Raw genomic sequence first — 17,645 nt, 5'->3', positions numbered from 1 at the left:
TACGAGGCATTCTAGAGTTGTGTATTTTATAATGTAAACGCATGATGTTAATGTAATCATCAATCATGAGTGTTTTATATTTAATCTGTGAGAATAGGTAAAGCAAAAGGCCAAAACTGTGGACCATGTTTTATATGTTGATAGTAAACTTATATTTATATACTCTGCCCTATAGGAATAAATAGAAAAGTTTATTGTGAAACAACTAATATTTAGATGTTTTTCTACTTTGAAACTGAATTATTTCTCAGTCTGCCGGTCTTGAATTTATTATTCGACACAGTGTTCCTTAAGAGCAAAAAGGTTTAACTTGGTATTGCTGAGCAAATTCAACTTGATCCTGGTTCTCCCTGCATGAGGGGGATTGAAAACAGGTTTCCGTCAAATCATATCACTACGTCCTAGTGAGATATTGAGGTTTTTTTCAGACACACCCTGTACACCTGGAGACACCTTTTAAATGCTTAGTACCATTTTTTCTGTTGAAGTTATTCCATTGATTTCTTTATAGACCTTCCTGCATGCAATAATTTGTTTAGAATGAATTTTCATGAGCCTCCTACCAAAACTCAAGTTTGTATTCAAGTACATCCAGCTACCTATTTTAATCTTCATTTAGGTTTTGAGAAACCCGCAACTTGCGACAACTTGCAGCAAACGGCCGCAAAGAGCCAAACTAAGAATGCGAATGCCATTTTAATTTTTACAGACGTATAAATATATGTTTCCATTAAGACCATCATGAAAAGGTTTCCATAAAATCATATCTGCTTGTCCTGGTGAGATATCGCTGGTTCCAAGAGATAGACCCTGTATATTTTGGAGCTTGGAATGTTATGACAGTTTGGTTAAAATGAGCAAAATTTCATGTTAAAAACTTTAATTTGAATTATCCATCTTATCCTTAATTCTTCCATTTTCATCTTATTAATTCTTAATCTCTATCCTTTACTTTGCCATCTTAATTTAACCATGTATCAATTTTCCTTAACTCTTCTATCTTAATCCTAAATCTGTATTCTTTACTCTTTCATCTAAATCATTATCCATTATGATTTATTCCTCTTTCTTCCAACTTTATTTTAAATCTTTATCCTTTACTCTTCTGTCCTTATCCTTTATCCTTTACAATCTACACCTTCCATTTTTCATATTTTCTCGTATCTTAATCCTTCTTTATTTTTTCTTTACTCTTATATCTCCATACTCCATAAACCTTTTCCTTAATTCTTCTATCTTCATCTACCATATTGGCTCTTTCATCTTCATCTGTTATATCATACATTTGCATTTACATTATACAGGGTGTGCCTTACAAACATCGATAACTCACTAGGACAATGGGATATGTTTTGATAGAAACCTGTTTCCTGTTCCATAATGGGGTTTATGGAAACCTGTATCATCCTCTAGTAATTTGAAATGGTATTTACCCTCTTTGTTTGTTCCTTGGTTAACGTTTTGTGCAAGTTGTGAGTGGAGGAGTTTTCTGAACACAAATAAAGTGTAAAATAGGAAACTTTAAACTCTCTTGAAGGTACAGACCTTAGTTTTGGTAGAATACTCATGAAAATTTATTCTGAACAAGGTAATACATGCAAAAAGGTCTGGGAAAAGAAATTAATGGAATAACTTCAACAGAAAAGATAATAAGCATGTAAAAGGTGTCTTCAGTTGTACAGGGTGTATCGGAAAGAACCTCATTATTTCCCCAGAACGGAGTGATATAATTTGACGGAAAATTGTTTCCAATCACCCTCATGCATGAGAACCAGGAACAAGTTGAATTTGCTCCGCAATACCAAGTTAAACCTTTTTGCTCTTAAGGAACGCTGTGTCGTGTAATGTTTTATTATCATACAGAGCGTCCCAATCTTATTAGATTATTTCTAAAATACTCAAAAATACGCCAAAATACTCAAAAAAAATCCTAGCAACTTCTGCAAAAAAATTCTTATATAAGCCTTATTCAATTACTTTCCGAGCAGTCAAAAAATCGTAATTTAGACCGATTGACGATCTAATATGACGTGGGACACCCTGTAGTTTTGATAATGTACTGAACAACTTTTTGAAATTATTTGCGGTCAAATCTCGACGGCTATTTTTTTTAAATCGCTTGTTACTTGATCATTCAAATCTAAGTCTTCTTGTTTGAGTGCTGCTATAGACAAAATGGGCTTTAGGCCGGGAGAAGAGATTCCTCGATCATTGATGTTTGTCGACTCATTCATTCTGGAGAGATACAGGATAATAGATCAGATCACTTCAACAATATTTTTATATCGACAAAGCGGTCATTTGGCCGATTATAATAATCGCTTCATCAGAGGTATATAATTTCAAGAATTACCCCCCCCCCCCACACACCTCTGGATGGGGAGTGATTTTGATCAAAAGGCTGGTTATTTAATGTTTTTTAATACTTTTAACCAAGATTGATTCCCCCCCCCCCACTTTAGCGAATAAAACCCCATAAAAGAAATTATGGCGCTACGAGCAAACATATACTTAAAATACTTACTAATTCAACCTTCATATTGTCATATTGTAGTATTCCAAGTTGGCAATAGAGTCTATTCCTTTTTTAAGGAATCCTGTATTAATGGTTTTATTTCTTTTTCTCTACTTTTTACTGAGCAGAAATTTTATCGTTAAGAAAACAAACTGTTGTCAACAAATCAAGTACGATCGCGGATTATTTTCCAATTTTGAGTTTATTCTGGCGACTCTAGTATACTTTTTCTTGTTAGATTAAAATTTGAACGAGATTCATTCTTAAAATTAAAATGAGGTGACTGGTTTTTTCTCTAGCTTGCGGCGTAATTCTATATTTCTGCCTGGATTAGTTGAAACTATGTTTATCGCGTATGTACTGGATGATGCTGAAAACTGTCAAGATAGATCATACATCTTTATGTTCTTCCTTTTAGGTCAGTACCTTTTTAAGCATTCGTTTTAAAGGGTTAGTTTAAAAATATATGATAATACTTAAAAGTTTTAAACTTTTTTGAAAGACTAAACATTGATTTAGGCTATTTAGATTTATTGCTACAATGTACTTTAAAGGTGTTTCATAAAACCCATTTTGTCTGAACCTCAAATTATGAAGAAAGTTGTATTTTTTTTAGTGTCAAATTATTAAAAAATTGAAAAAATTCACAATCCTTCAAATATGTATTTGAATATCGGATAATGGAAATTGTCACTTTTTTATAGGTCTTTTTATAGGTCTTTTTGTAAGTTGTTTTCCCCATATTTCAGGTTTCAATACCACTAATAGATTATGTTATACTTAATTTGTTGTAAAAAAGTTATATATAAAAACATTTTAGAAAAATACGTAAACAAATTCTGAAAGCTTTGTTTAGGTTTAAGTCACTTCCTGAGTATAGTTGTGATGTCCATGGAGACTATTATCTACAGTATGGAGGACAGATATAGTTGTAAATCAAGCCAACAACAAACTAAATATATTCTCAATATATTAATGCATGTTATCAAGGAAAGGAATAAAACATTTTTGGATCATTGATGAAATTTTGGAAAATATAAAAATACTAGCTTTGGAACCCAGCTTTGCCTGGAAACTAAACTTTCTCTTTTAAAGTCAACCAACTCAACTTAGAATTTTTAAGCCAAGCTTTGAACTTTTGCGTGCCTCGAGTTCCTAAATCAAAATTTGAAGCAAACCGGTCAAGAGGTTCATGAGTTATGATCGGAAATACAGATACCATATTGCAACCTTGCTTTGGAACTGCATTTATGGTTTTTTTATCATGTGGGTATAGTCCTGAAGGAGAGAGAAAGGTTGAAAGGAAAACCAATAGCAAATTATTTTTTCATAATTTAAACTTGATTAAGCATAGAAATAACACTAAGACTCTGAAATACTAACTAATTAACAGAAATAACACTAAGACTGAAATACTAACTAATTAACAGAAATAGCACTAGGACTCTGAAATACTAACTAATTAACAGAAATAACACTAGGACTCTGAAATACTAACTAATTAACATTCTTTGATCCAGGGGATTCAGTTTCCTCTAGTCTTAACTTTAGGATACTTTATCTATATCTTCATTGTTTTGTCTTTGATCCAGGGGATTCAGTTCCCTCTAGTCTTAACTTTAGGATACTTTATCTATGTCTTCAGGTAAGATTTTATTCTAGTTTCCTGACTTTTAGAATTCAATCAAACTGTTAATAAGAAATCAAAAATAATTTGAGAAACTATCAAAACATTCGAAAAACTGAAAAAAAGTCCCTCTTTAAATTGAGGGTCACTTGGAATTATAACGCAAGAGTTCGAATTTAATGAATCTAAGCGGCGGTTCAAATCCGCAAAAAAACGATTTTAATTGAGAGCCAGCTTAAATCTTGAATCATTGAATACGATTTTATGTCGAACCAACTATATTTTAGCCGTGGCTCAAAGTTTAAAAGACTTTTCTTGTCAATTTTTATCTTTGTCTGATAAATTTTTATCTTATTTTTTTAAATAAGCTTCAAGAGACAATATGGATTAATCAAGTTTAACAGGAACGATAACTGCTCAGCTAGAATATTCAGGTAAAAAATAATTATTTTTAAAAAATATTTTTTTTGTGATAAATTCTTGTCTGTTAATCCGAACTATTTCAAGCCTAATCTAAACATAATTATTACCCTGTATCCCTAAATATGTGATAATTCTTTTCTAGAGAACTTGCTTCCATTATCTTCTTAAAGGGCTTTTAAGTTTTATCCCTAAATTTTAGTTAAATTTAGTATTAATCTCTGTTTTTTTTGTCCGAACATAACTCAGGAACCCCTTGACTGATTTGCCTTCAATTTTTATGCGGGAGCTTGGATGACCACAAAAATATCTTAGTTTAAGAATTTGTGGTTGGTCGAGTTTACTTTCTTAGAGAAAGATTAGTTTCCATGCAAATCTGGGTTCCCAAGCTAGTATCTGACTAAATTGCTAGCTTATTCTTTGCCCGGATTCTTAATTAAAAAAAATTTACCTTAATACTGAATGTTTAATTTAATATTCTAAGGAATGATACACTGTTCACTAAAAACGATACTGAACGCCCTCAGGTTCGAATTCTCTTTGCTGGTGCAGATTTTCAGAATATGCAGGATGCAGTCCTATACAGAGATAAAACAGGGACCTTGTGGTTTCATTTCTAATCCGCATAATCTAGTTCTAGGATATCGATAGTTTCGATGCTGTATTCATTTCTTATCCGCATAATTTAGTTCTAAGATATCGATAGTTTTGATGCTGTATTAATTTCTTATCCGCATAATTTAGTTCTAAGATATCGATAGTTTCGATGCTGTATTCATTTCTTATCCGCATAATTTAGTTCTAAGATATCGATAGTTTTGATGCTGTATTCATTTACAATTAATAAATGGAGAACGAACACTTTCAAGATTTATTTAATGACAGTTAAAAAATACAGGTAACACTTGACAGTGGATCCTCATTGGACGGTCGTTATTTTAGACGAAAATAGTCAGAATTAAAATCTTTTTTACGTTTTTCCCTGCAGAATAATATTATAGTTTTATTTGATTTGTGTTGATACTTAACAAATTATAACTTTTAGTAATAATTTATGTACATACAGGGTGTCCCACAAAACATGACAGTTTGTTAATATATGTTTTAAATGTCTTCTCCCATAATAAAAGAGATTAATTATCATATATAAGAAATATAAAATGGCAGGATCATTTTATAGTAAAATTGATTTCAAAGTAAAATAATTTCAGTAAAAGATTTTGCTAACGAAATAAACTGCAAAAAGTCTTTGATATATAATATAATATATGTAGAAGAAGACATTCAAAACCATTCGCCTACTGTCATGATTTGTGGGACACCCTGTATATTCCGCGGTAATTTTTTTACAAAAGATAAATAAATTATAGCTATCGTCTTTATTTATAAACCACGATGTGTAATACTAGAAATATTCTCTGACCTGACCGGGGTGGCCGGCCAGGTATGTGACTACTGTCAGGCCACTGATGTAACCCTAGGAGCTGTAGTGTTCCTGGGTCAGGTGTTGGTAGGCTTGTCGATACTCATACTCTGGTACTATGTCTGGTACTTCAAGCACTCAGGACTTCAACCATACAACAGGTCAGGGGTTAAGGAGTAATAAGGAGCGCCAACTGGCGTGGAAGGTTGGTAGATTGCTTCTTTCGCCTGCCACCACCCCTCCTCCTGGTTTAGCTCCTTTCCCTCCCTCAATTAAAATCTTTTGCGAGTCTCCCCCTCCCCCCTATACAGAAAATTCTTTTGTTATGCCTATGTCTGCTCCAATTTATCTTAAGCAGCCTTATGAAAGGAGTTTTTGCCACAACCTCAAATTTTCTAATTCCTATATCTTTGCAACCTGATGATAAAAGCTTTGATATTTCAAACTATGAATTCTGTTAGATGACAAAATCTAATTTTGAAAAATTGAAATAACATTTTTTTAAGCCTTCAGGTTACAAAGATATAGGCATTTAAAAATTGAGTTTGTGGCAAAAACTGAGACCCCAATATACATAATACCAGGATCAGTCCTGTCCTGTCTTGTCCTACTTTTTATCTGTGAATATTACAGGATTCGAATTCTATATTTTTATCTGATAAAGAGTCGTAGGCCTTATAAAGGATATTTCGCAGTGGGAAGATGATTTCGTTTACAGCGCAATCTTAAACAATACGTTTGTTTGAAAGGCTTCGTTGTTTTCGGCGACCACGGTATTTATCCCTGCTGGTCTATTAATTAAAACGTATTTAGGCGTGTAAAAAAGAATGAAGGATATGTGTGGAGTGTGCTGGAGAATTTTTATGTTAAGCATGGACTAAAACCATTCTTCGATGATGCATTCTCAGAACCTCTTCTGGCAAAGTAACTTGGTTTTTTATTATCAAATATGCTTAATATTTTTTATCAAACTGGTTATTGGGTCGAATTGATACTTTAAAAAATAATGATTTTAAACCAAAACGTAAAACTTAATTAAATGAATTTCTTTATATATTTTCGGTTTTTGTCAACCGATTTATTTCAAATCTTAAAGAACGTAAAGAAAGCTTTGTTTCTGTTTGAAGACTTTAAGCAAGGTTTATTCCTAAGGTTAAAGATGATTATTTACAGAAAAATGTACGGCACACAAAGATCCAGGCTGCAATAAAAAACTACATCAATTTTCAAAACTGGGTCGACTTTGAAGTGTTGATTTGACCTTAGTAACTTTCTCGTACGTTTTTTGTATCCCTAATCATGTTTATTTAAATACAACAGCTTTATTTTTCAAAAAACAATTTTGGCAAAAATTTCATCAATTGCGTGAGAGCTTGCATCCTCTTGATTACTGCTGGCATATTAATTATGAAGGGTACCAAGCTCTACCAAGGTGTTGGCAACATTCTACCGAGTTGGTGAATGTTCTTTTTCGTGTAGTTTAAAGTTGGTTTGATTGAAAACCAGTGCTTAGGATTCGTTGGATCCGCAAAATATCCACCAAAAACTGTAAAAATATACTGTTTGCTCTCCAAACCCAAATCTCAATTGTTGAAAAAAGAGAGATTTTTAAAAAATTTCGCATTAAAAAGTAATGAAAAATTTGAGAAAAAAGTTGTCTTTAAAAAAATCAGTAAGGAATTGAGTTTTTGTCACAAACTCAAATTGTCTAATCCCTATATCTTTACAATCTGATGATGTAAACCCTTGATATTTCAAACTTAGAATATTTGGTCTAACAGAATTCATAGTTTAAAATATCAAAGGTCTACGACATTGGGTAGCAAAGATTTAGAGATTAGAAAAGTAGAGTTTGTGACAAAAACTCAGTTCCTTTATAATGAGAAAGGGTGGATCCAGGATCCTACTCTGCATCCGCATCAAAATGGATCCTCAGCACTCTGTTTAGAACATTAGATTTTTAATATTTCTCAGATCAACAGCTGACAACTTCACCGGGGCCCTGCTCAGCATCAGCCTGTCCTTCCCCGTAGAGAGCTGCAACAACGAGGTGATGGAGTGGTTGATGGCAGCAGGAGTTCTTCTACTCATCTCATCATTTATTGAGGTTAATTGTAAATTACATTACCGTTTACCACATATTGATTCATGTATTTATTTAATGCAAAATACGGATAATCATTTATCCAATCTTCTTGTTTTCTGGTTGTCCTGTTTAATTACGTTAAACCTAATAAAGAAAAAGGAAGGGCCTTATTAATATTTAGCGGAAACTATTTTACCATTTTACTTATTAGAAGAAAAAAGTATGCATATGAAGGGACTGTAGATGTTATTTTAAGTGAATTTCCATTTAAAAGAGGGACTTGTCCGAGTTATGAAGGTACCCCTGAAATCATTTATCTGAACAATAATGTGGAAGATACCGTCGTGTTTCTAGTTTGAAAAGTGTTAAATTCTTATGATTTATTTATTGTTTTCCTTAAGTAAAAATGCGCAAGTCACTATGTAGAAAAACAACATGGAGGATCACCTAAAATTATGTCTATAGATTCTACAGACATTTTAAACTTTGAATATACCTCAAAAATATTATTAATTCTAAAAAAAATTCTATTTTAACCTACTTCTTATACATAATATAGTAGTTGATTCGCTTGACCAGTTTTGATATAATTCAAAGCTAAAGTTTTAATATAATTATTATAAAGATTTATTTACACACAAAGATATAAATACATATATTAATGGTGTAGTTTAAATTTGTTTAAATAAATTTTTTGATTATATAGCTTTACAAAAGAAACAAGAAAAATATTCAAAATATGGTTATAGCTTTCAAGGACAATATAGCCAATACTCCAGTATAAAGATGATTACTTGGGCCTCACCACCAACATGTTCTCTCCATAAAACTGGATTATATAGAAAATAGTTTTAGAAAAATATTCAAAATATGGTTATAGCTTTCAAGGACAATATAGCCAATACTCCAGTATAAAGATGATTACTTGGGCCTCACCACCAACATGTTCTCTCCATAAAACTGGATTATATAGAAAATAGTTTTAGAAAAATATTCAAAATATGGTTATAGCTTTCAAGGACAATGTAGCCAATACTCCAGTATAAAGATGATTACTTGGGCCTCACCACCAACATGTTCTCTCACATAAAACTGGATTATATAGAAAATAGTTTTAGAAAAAAATAAAGATATAAGTTGATATAAATAATACATTGTGCACTCAAGCTTCATATTGAATATTTATGTAAATTGTAGATTCTTATAAAAATAGATTCATAATTTTTTTTTTTTAGAAGAACTTTACACATTTTGGACTTTTTGTGAAATATTCAAGACTTTGTATTCTGTATACGCCTCTGGTCGTTAGTTTTGTTTTATTACTATGTACATAAATCAGGATCTAAAGCAGCGCCTGATAGAGATGGTCGGGGACGACGTCGTTTACAACAGCAGCTTCAATTCCATCTACCTGTTCCTCACCTACCTTTGCTGCCCCATCTTCCTGGTAGAGCTCGTCATCTATGGCTACATCTGGTACAAATATTTAGCATCTATATTTATATTTATATTGATATTTATATTTATATTATATTTATATTTATATTTATATTTATATTTATATTTATATTCATTTTAATATTCATATTCATATTCATACTCATACTCATACTCATACTCATACTCATACTCATACTCATACTCATACTCATACTCATACTCATACTCATACTCACTCATACTCATACTCATACTCATACTCATACCCATACTCATGAAATGTCCACATGCCTGAAATGTATAAAATAGGAACAAATAAAGCCTAGAAATAAAGGTGTCCTTAGTCCTTGCCTCATCTAAATTTTTCTAACCTCCCTTCTCAATATTTAGTTATGTTTTCTTCCATTACCGGCCTACTGTCGACTGGGACAATATGAAAAGTGAGCACTACTGTGTCGAGGGTATCTGGCATCTCGTGCTCAGCATCATCATCGTCTTCGCTCTCCTCCTCGTCTACAGGATCGTCGTGGTATTCAACTCTTATTACAAGCAGTTTAGAAAACATGCAAGGTACCCAAACATCACAGTACATATAACAATTTTATTCAGATCGAATCAATCCAAATCATTTATTTTTTTCAGGAACCCACAAAGAATAAGAATGTACAATTTGTTTCCTTGAATTTATAATTCTCCATGCATTTATGAACTTTTTTCTTTTTCTCTAGATCATTTAATACATTCAAGATAGAAGACTTAATTTAATCCTGGAATCCTCATATTTTAAGAGTTTATGTCATCTTTGCAGTCTCGTTCTTTTTGGACAACCATCATTAAAACAGATATTAACAAAAAGTAAATGTAAAGTTACTACACCAGGAGAGCTGAACTAGTTTAAAGACATCTTTATGAGTTTGTTCATGAAAATACAGTCAAATTGCTCATTTTTCCCGAAGCTAAGGTTAGAACTGATACAAAATTACGATAATAATATTGGCTGGACTTATTAAAATACTGGATCATTTCACAGCTTTAACTCTAAAATACATTCAGAATAATCGAAAGATCCCTGTGTTTTCTGCATACTAACTTTTTTATATTAAACCATATATATTATTATTTTCTATTATGTCCAAAACATCACCAACATTGCAATAAACGATCTAAATATCATGTGGAACATTTTGATGTTTATATAAATATTATCTTGCTCTGAATTATCCACAAAGTAAAATCATGTGAGTTACTAATTGGTTAGCATTAATTGCTTGACTAATATAATGTAGATATTGAATTGATTATAAACCTAATGTTCTTTAAAGGAATTGAGTCTTAGCCACAAACTCTGATTTTCTAATTACTATATCTTTGAAACCAAATGTTTCAGACCTTAGATATTTCAAACTATGAATTCTGTTAGATCAAATAATATGAGTTTGAAATATCAAAGGTTTACAACATCGGGTTCTAAAGATATTGAGGTTTAAATATTTGATTTTGTTCCAAAGACTCGATTTGCTTGTGATCTGTCACAGTACTACTGTTTCTTGATTTTTTTATAATTACACAATGTTTTAGTTTGAAACAGATAAATCAAGAATCCGAAAGCCAAACACAAAACCAAGAAAGTGGGAATCAGGAGGAGGGAAGGACGGAAATAAAAATCCACGAAAAACCTGATATTCCTATTTTATCTGAGACGGATAAAAGACGAAGGTTGGGTGAGACATCAAAAGCTGCAAATGATGAAGAGGTTCAGAAGCTCCAGGAGAGAGATCAACACTCACCAAATGATCTCCAGGGTGATGAGGAGCAGGGAGATGATCTCCCGAAGGGAGAGGAGCAAAGAGATGTTCTCCAGGGGAATGAGCTCAAGGTGGAGGAAGAGCAGGGAGTTGAGCTGCTCTTGAACGAGGTTTACTCTCCCCCAGCAGCTCCGCCTCAGCAAGAGCTTCCTGTGGAGGGACTGATTAGTCGAACCATCTGGGATTGGAAAACAGAATAAATATAATTAGAATTAACTACAGACATAATGTGATATTGCTCATGTTTTTATGTAAAATTTTAAGGGATTGTAAAAGTAATTTTAAAGAATTCGGTTTCAATTTTAAAAAAGCACAATTTTCTTAACTAAGAATCAGTGTGACAATCTCTTTGAAATAAAAAGTTCGATGGGGTCAAAAACATTTTTGTAAACACTGAAAATATTTCATTTCATCTTTATTTAGATGTGTATTTTGTGATCTTTTGCATGCCATCATAAATTGCATATAAAATAGTGTTAATATTTGGTAGATTTAAATTTAAATTTATTTCAGTTAAAAGTTGTTTAATTTTATAATTTTACAGATATTTTACTAAGAACGCAGAAGATGGCGATCGTTAAGACGTAGATGTCGGTCAGTGCAAGTTCTTCTGATGCGTAAATTATGGGCCCCCTCCAATTGCATACACCAATATGTTTTCCATGAACCCTTTTGGATTCTTAATAATGTAACTGCTGAATAATCCATGAATCAGTAGTCTACTGCTTCTGGTTAAGAAAGGTAGAAAGGATTGAATCCAGTCTCAGAGCTGTTTCCTCCTGATCAAATAGTTAAAAATGAGAGTTCCCGTCACTCTTCGTGGATTGTTTTTCAAAGATCCATTCTTCCACTTGAACTGGGACAAATGCGACAAGCTGAAAGAGCACGTTCTACAAGTATCCGAGGAGATTCGGAGAAAGGATGAACATGCTCTACAACAAATGAAAACTGAAGCTGAGAAAGAGAAAGGGATAAAAATGGACGAAACTTTGGTATTTCCAAAACACTGGATGGTTTCCTTGAAACTGGGGTTGACCGGGGATCTCGACCTCTTCCCAGAGGACGGAGATGAGGAGCTCATCATGTATCATTGCGACAAGAACAGTCTCATGTTGTGTCTCGACGTTCATCATTTCAGACCGGACGAGATTAAGATCGTCGAGGAGAACGGAATGATTGTTATATCAGCATTTCAAAACCAACATTGGTTATCAGGGACTAGGACGATATCTAGACAGTTCCGGAGAACCTTCGCTCTGCCGGAAGGAACTACTAGAGATGATGTATGTGCTAATCTCTCCTCGGATGGAATTCTGTTCATGTCTATTCAGAAACTAACCCTGGATCAGATCCTAGCGGAGAAGGAATGTTTAACTGTGGATTATTTGTAGAAAATAAACGTAAACATATATTATATTGCCATTTAAATTTAGTTTATTTGGTCTATTACAAGACATATAACAAGTTACTCCTTTTATATATAAATATATATTTCAGTTTTTAAACTTCATATTTTATTAAAAAAAAATATATTTATATCAATACAAAGGAATTGTTATTTAAATGATTAAGGAATTAAGTCTTTTCCACAAACTTAAATGTTCAAATTCCTATATCTTTGCAACCCATTGTCATAGATCTTAGATATTTCAAAGTATGAATTAGATCATATAATTTAAGTTTGAAATATAAGGTTGCAAAGATATCGGGATTAGAAAATTTCAGTTTGTGGCAACGACTAGATTCCTTTATGCAACAATACATAAAATCATGCATAGATTAAATAACACAAAGAGAGGATTGCGTTATCTGGTTTAAAATCCTTTTTTATATTTCCTTTCATCTGTTTTCTCGTTTCTTCTATTCCTTTTTAACTGATTTTATAAGCTTCCGCTTCCAAAGAATTAGTTAAAATAAATTTGTGTAACTGTATGATTTAGCTTGTGATTATTTGTATTATTTAATTTTGCATTGTAAACTTTTATTATTTATTTCTATTTACACTGTAAAGAACCATTTTTCTATGTTCCTTTTCTATATAAATGTAAAATTACTAGAAATTCAAGGCGCTTCGCGCCCTTTTTTCTAGGCTTTTAGGGCGCTTCGCGCCCATCTTCTAAATTAATTGTGAACATGTTCTCTTTGTGTACATCGTAAAACAAAACAAAAATAATTCGCGGATTTTCACAAAAAATTTCGCGGATTTTAAAAATTTTTAAAAATTTAATGACGATTGAATTTTGATGGAGACAAATATTTGAAATTTTGATTTTTCATAAACCTTCCCTGGGGTCCCTAGATGTACCACAAAAAATTTGGGCCCGATCGGTTCAGCCGTTTTGACGTTTATTGGATACAAACAAACAAACAAACAAACAGACAAACAAACAGACAAACAGACAGACAAGCCAAATTCATATATAGAAGACATTGTTTCACAATGTACATGGTTTTGAATAGTTTTTTTTTTAGTTAGTTTTCATTATGATGGAAAATGATAATATCAGTTCCAGTGCTCAGTCCACCTACGGACCTGGATCTGTCCAGGACGGAGTAGAACGGAGAGATGATGGAGGAGGATCAAGTCCCAACCTTGAACACTGGATGAAGAGACACATAACGAACAACATACTTGGGGAGGCGGAGAGGGATTTGAAGGATGCCCTGGAACATCAGAAACAGCGGAGGGCTTTGAAGAAGAGAATGCGTATGATGGAGAAGGACTTGAACCGTCCTAAAAAATCTCTCTCTGCGTACAATATATTCGTTCAAGAAGCTGTGCGGAAGATAAAGGATAAAGAGGGGGGATCAGAGACTCATCGCGTATTGTTTGCTCAAGCAGGTAACTGGGGGTTAATTCAGGCGGACACTTCTCTCCGTTTTAACGAATTCATGGATATCAAATCCAGGGATAGACACCACCCGCCCCGCCCCGGCCCTTTCATAGTTCATGGTTATCACATAGAAGTCACAAAAATACCCTTAAAATTTCCGGGTTGTATGTGAAAGAAAAGAAACAGTATATTCTCAGTGTTTAAAAGACAAATGCTGTTCCTAATGTTTTTGTCACACACCCCCTTGTTAATGTTTGATTTGGAAAACTTAAAAAGAATTTCGAAAAAATGAACAGGAATAATTAATTAATAATTAGTTGGGGAAAAGTATGAAAAAGGCAAAATAGCTTCCAATTTCACGTCTAGTTTCCTAGTTTCCTTACATTGCTTCGACAAAAATCCCACCCCACCCATTTAATTTTTGAACAAAGGCTACGTGATATATCATCAAAAGAATATGTAAAGAAAGAAACCACTTTTTATGTAAATCCAAACATTAAATTTTAAATTACAATTAATTCTCCAAAAATTCTTAAAATGTTTTTTTTAATCTTCATGATAGAAACAAATATCAAGAACTGAAGAGTTTTAGAGTTTTAGAGCACCTTATTTAACACCGAATTTAAAATGTTTCTTTTCTTTGTGAAGGAGCAGAATGGAACGGATTGGAGGACTCGGAGAAGCAGGAGTACTATGAGAAGGCTGCTGAGCAGAGACTCAAGTATATTAAATTTTCCATTACACAAAACTAAGAATGTTCATTGTTTTGAGGCCTGTTATCAAACATTTAAAGTTTTTATGGCTTCACAAGACAAGTTTGCTTTTTTTACACAAAGCAAAAGTTTTATTCTAATCAAAGATATTAACCAAAACGATTTTTCCCACTCCAACGAGAGTGGGAGGGTAAACCTTCTCGTTTGGACCGTGAATGGCGTCATATATGCATAAACTTAACATCTGCAGTGTGCTCACCCATTTATCGCCCGGACTGCACCTTATTCACATCCAGTATTTTTTCTTATTTTTCTTTCTATGTTTAAAAACATTAATTTTAATTTTTGCGACGCATTTAAAGATGCGTTGGTTTTCGATTTTCGTCATTGTTTGTAAATACTCTTAAACTTATAAATTCTCGAGTGGATTAAGATATGGAAATGTTTTTTCACATAATTTTACATGCATATTTTACTACTTAGGCACAATGAAGAGATGAAGGCTTATGAGGCACGTTTGGTAAGATTTTAGATTTTTTACTCATTTCTGGGAGAAATAAATTCAGACTAAGGTTACCTTAGTCCTAGTCTTAATGTCCCTAGAATTGATTTTTTTGTAAGATGGATTTTTTTGTTTATGTTCATTGTTTTCAGTCGTCGTATATATTGATTTATTTCTGTTAAAGGGACGGACTGTATTAATTATATATATATATATATATATATAATTATATATTGATGTTAATTATTTTTAAAACTAATTATTTTCAATTGTGGTTTTAATACAAAGTGACTTGCGCGCGCGTTTTTAGTCCAGAAACATGGAGGAATTATCTGAATCAAACTCTTTTAAACCTAAGAAAACAACAATATCATTGATCAGATAAAGGTTTTAATGGTACCGTTAGGAATCGGGTATTCCCATCGTTGCATGAAAGATCACTCACTTGAAATTACGGTCACAGTCCCTTTAAGATTATTTAACTTATTTTAAGAATTCTCTAATTATCACTGACTTTCATGATTAATATGAGTTAGCTCTGAAAAGTGAAAGTTGTCAATTTGTTTAAGGATGCAGAGTATAAGAAGTAGAAAAACATTCTCAACATCGACCTCAAGATCTGCTTCCCACAGTTATCAGCCATATCAGAGACCAGAGTTTTGTCTTTTACTCGTGGTCCCTGACCTCGAATACCATGTAACCATGTCCTTGCAACCAGAGGACAGAACCTACTGTGCATTAAATTTATTTACGTTGGCTTGTTAATCTATTTTTTTCTATTTCTGATAAGTTTCGGACTTTTTTTAATTTAATACTTCGTAGATTTGTTTCGCCGCGACATATAGATTTTGATTAAAGAAAATTGTTTTTTTTTTGTTTTAACATAAACATGTTAGATTGTAGTTCGTGTGAGATCAAGTTGAAATATCTCAATTGTAAACTTAATTTTCGTTACATAACTTTTCTTTTTCTTAACCTTTAATTTTAAATGTAAAGCTTTTTTGAAATGTAAAGGAATGGTAAGTGAATGTTTAATGATAGTTCGTCTTTCCTACAGAAAAGATGGAAAAATGCATTCGTTTAGAGATATAACGAGATACAACGAGATACCGCGTTAAGATCAACATAGTTCAGGTATCTTCTTTTTGCAAAATAAAAAATTGAGTGGTAAACGGTCAAAGAAAACCAAATCTAGAAATAAAATAAAAACTATAACTAAAAAGTGCATAGACTCTAAGACTCAGTCCTTAAAACAGCGCTTTCATTTTCAAAATATTTTCGACACTCCCACCAAACCCTATAAACTTCATGTTTTATACATAAATAAATAATAACTTATTATTACTTGATTAAAATCTACTTAATGTTTAAGGACATAAGGTTGAAGTTGGGAGCTGATGAGAGCAAGGATTGCAGTGCTAACGAGAGTTTAGAATTTGAAGTATAAAAAAGTATGATGTAGAATGTAGAATGTAATCACTAGATTTAAATGTGATTTTTGTGATAACTCTAAATTGAAACTAGCTTATGAGAATTATATTATATCGTAATTTTTGCTTTTGGTTTTTATTTAATATTTGTGAGCTAAATTTTGAATAGTTTAGTGATCTATTTGAAATTAAATATGGTTCGAGTCATATATTTTTTAGATAAATAGTTCATAAATGAAATTGTATTTATAAATATGAAATCTTAGCTCTTCTTTAAACAGACACAGAAAAAAAAACTTCTGAAAATTCAAGAATGAGGAAAACCCCAAATAAACGCATTCAATTGCCGGGAATTAAGATACGTATTTCATTCTGAGAATTCTTCACGATAATTCAGTTTTCTTAGTTCTAGCGTTTGTGAATCTTTACTTTCGAAACAATTTAACATAGAATCATGTGTCAGCTTTTTTATATATTTATGAATATCAAAGAACTTCGACTATGAATATCGTTATGGGACGTGAAACAATTTGTTCAGTACAATTCTTTGATGAATAAAGTATAAATAGTGAAAAATATATTTAAAAATATTGATATTTACTGCTCTAAATGTAGAAAAGGTAAACAAATTCTATTGTTAAAGGAAGTGAGTTTCGTCGCAAACTTTAACTGTTCAGCAACCCGATGTCGTAGATCTTTGACATTTCAAACTATGAATTCTGTTAGATCAAATAGTCTAAATTTGAAATATCTTCGTTTTACGCCATATGGTTGCAAGAAAAGAAAAGAATTAAAGGGAGTGACCGGCTATGCAAGGTAGTTGAACTGAGTATGCAGTGTTGAGGAAAAC

General features: G+C 32.3%; 3 protein-coding genes across 4 annotated transcripts; all 3 read left to right on the top strand.

Moving 5' to 3' along the window:
- The first annotated feature begins 210 nt into the window (after window positions 1-210).
- Window positions 211-11,861, top strand: LOC111700806 (uncharacterized). 2 transcript variants are annotated; one of them, XM_023471848.1, is made up of 13 exons: window positions 211-303; window positions 1,828-2,249; window positions 2,815-2,933; window positions 3,372-3,505; window positions 4,108-4,160; window positions 4,511-4,576; window positions 5,047-5,159; window positions 5,972-6,146; window positions 6,799-6,909; window positions 7,960-8,092; window positions 9,411-9,547; window positions 9,902-10,081; window positions 11,090-11,861. In XM_023471848.1, the coding sequence occupies exons 2-13, from the start codon at window positions 2,176-2,178 to the stop codon at window positions 11,514-11,516; spliced, it is 1,722 nt and encodes a 573-aa protein (XP_023327616.1). In that variant the 5' UTR covers window positions 211-303; window positions 1,828-2,175; the 3' UTR covers window positions 11,517-11,861. The 2 variants fall into 2 exon arrangements, with proteins under 2 accessions (XP_023327616.1, XP_023327615.1); XM_023471847.1 differs by lacking the exon at window positions 211-303 and having other exon boundaries at window positions 1,758-2,249.
- Window positions 11,862-11,865: 4 nt separating this feature from the next.
- Window positions 11,866-12,730, top strand: LOC111700811 (uncharacterized). Its single transcript, XM_023471853.1, has one exon. It carries the CDS (start codon window positions 12,114-12,116, stop codon window positions 12,705-12,707), a length of 594 nt encoding a protein of 197 aa, XP_023327621.1. The 5' UTR covers window positions 11,866-12,113; the 3' UTR covers window positions 12,708-12,730.
- A 1,000-nt stretch (window positions 12,731-13,730) lies between these two features.
- LOC111700823 (non-histone chromosomal protein 6) lies at window positions 13,731-16,921 on the top strand. Its single transcript, XM_023471873.1, has 5 exons — window positions 13,731-14,158; window positions 14,799-14,871; window positions 15,347-15,383; window positions 15,935-16,499; window positions 16,738-16,921. Exons 1-4 carry the CDS (start codon window positions 13,801-13,803, stop codon window positions 15,953-15,955), a joined length of 489 nt encoding a protein of 162 aa, XP_023327641.1. The 5' UTR covers window positions 13,731-13,800; the 3' UTR covers window positions 15,956-16,499; window positions 16,738-16,921.
- Window positions 16,922-17,645: the final 724 nt, after the last annotated feature.

This window comes from Eurytemora carolleeae, unplaced genomic scaffold (assembly GCF_000591075.1).
Source record: "Eurytemora carolleeae unplaced genomic scaffold, Eaff_2.0 scaffold398, whole genome shotgun sequence".
NCBI classification, from domain to species: domain Eukaryota; kingdom Metazoa; phylum Arthropoda; class Copepoda; order Calanoida; family Temoridae; genus Eurytemora; species Eurytemora carolleeae.
The sequence above is the reverse complement of the archived record's forward strand: the minus strand, read 5'-3'. Positions and strand labels throughout refer to the sequence as shown.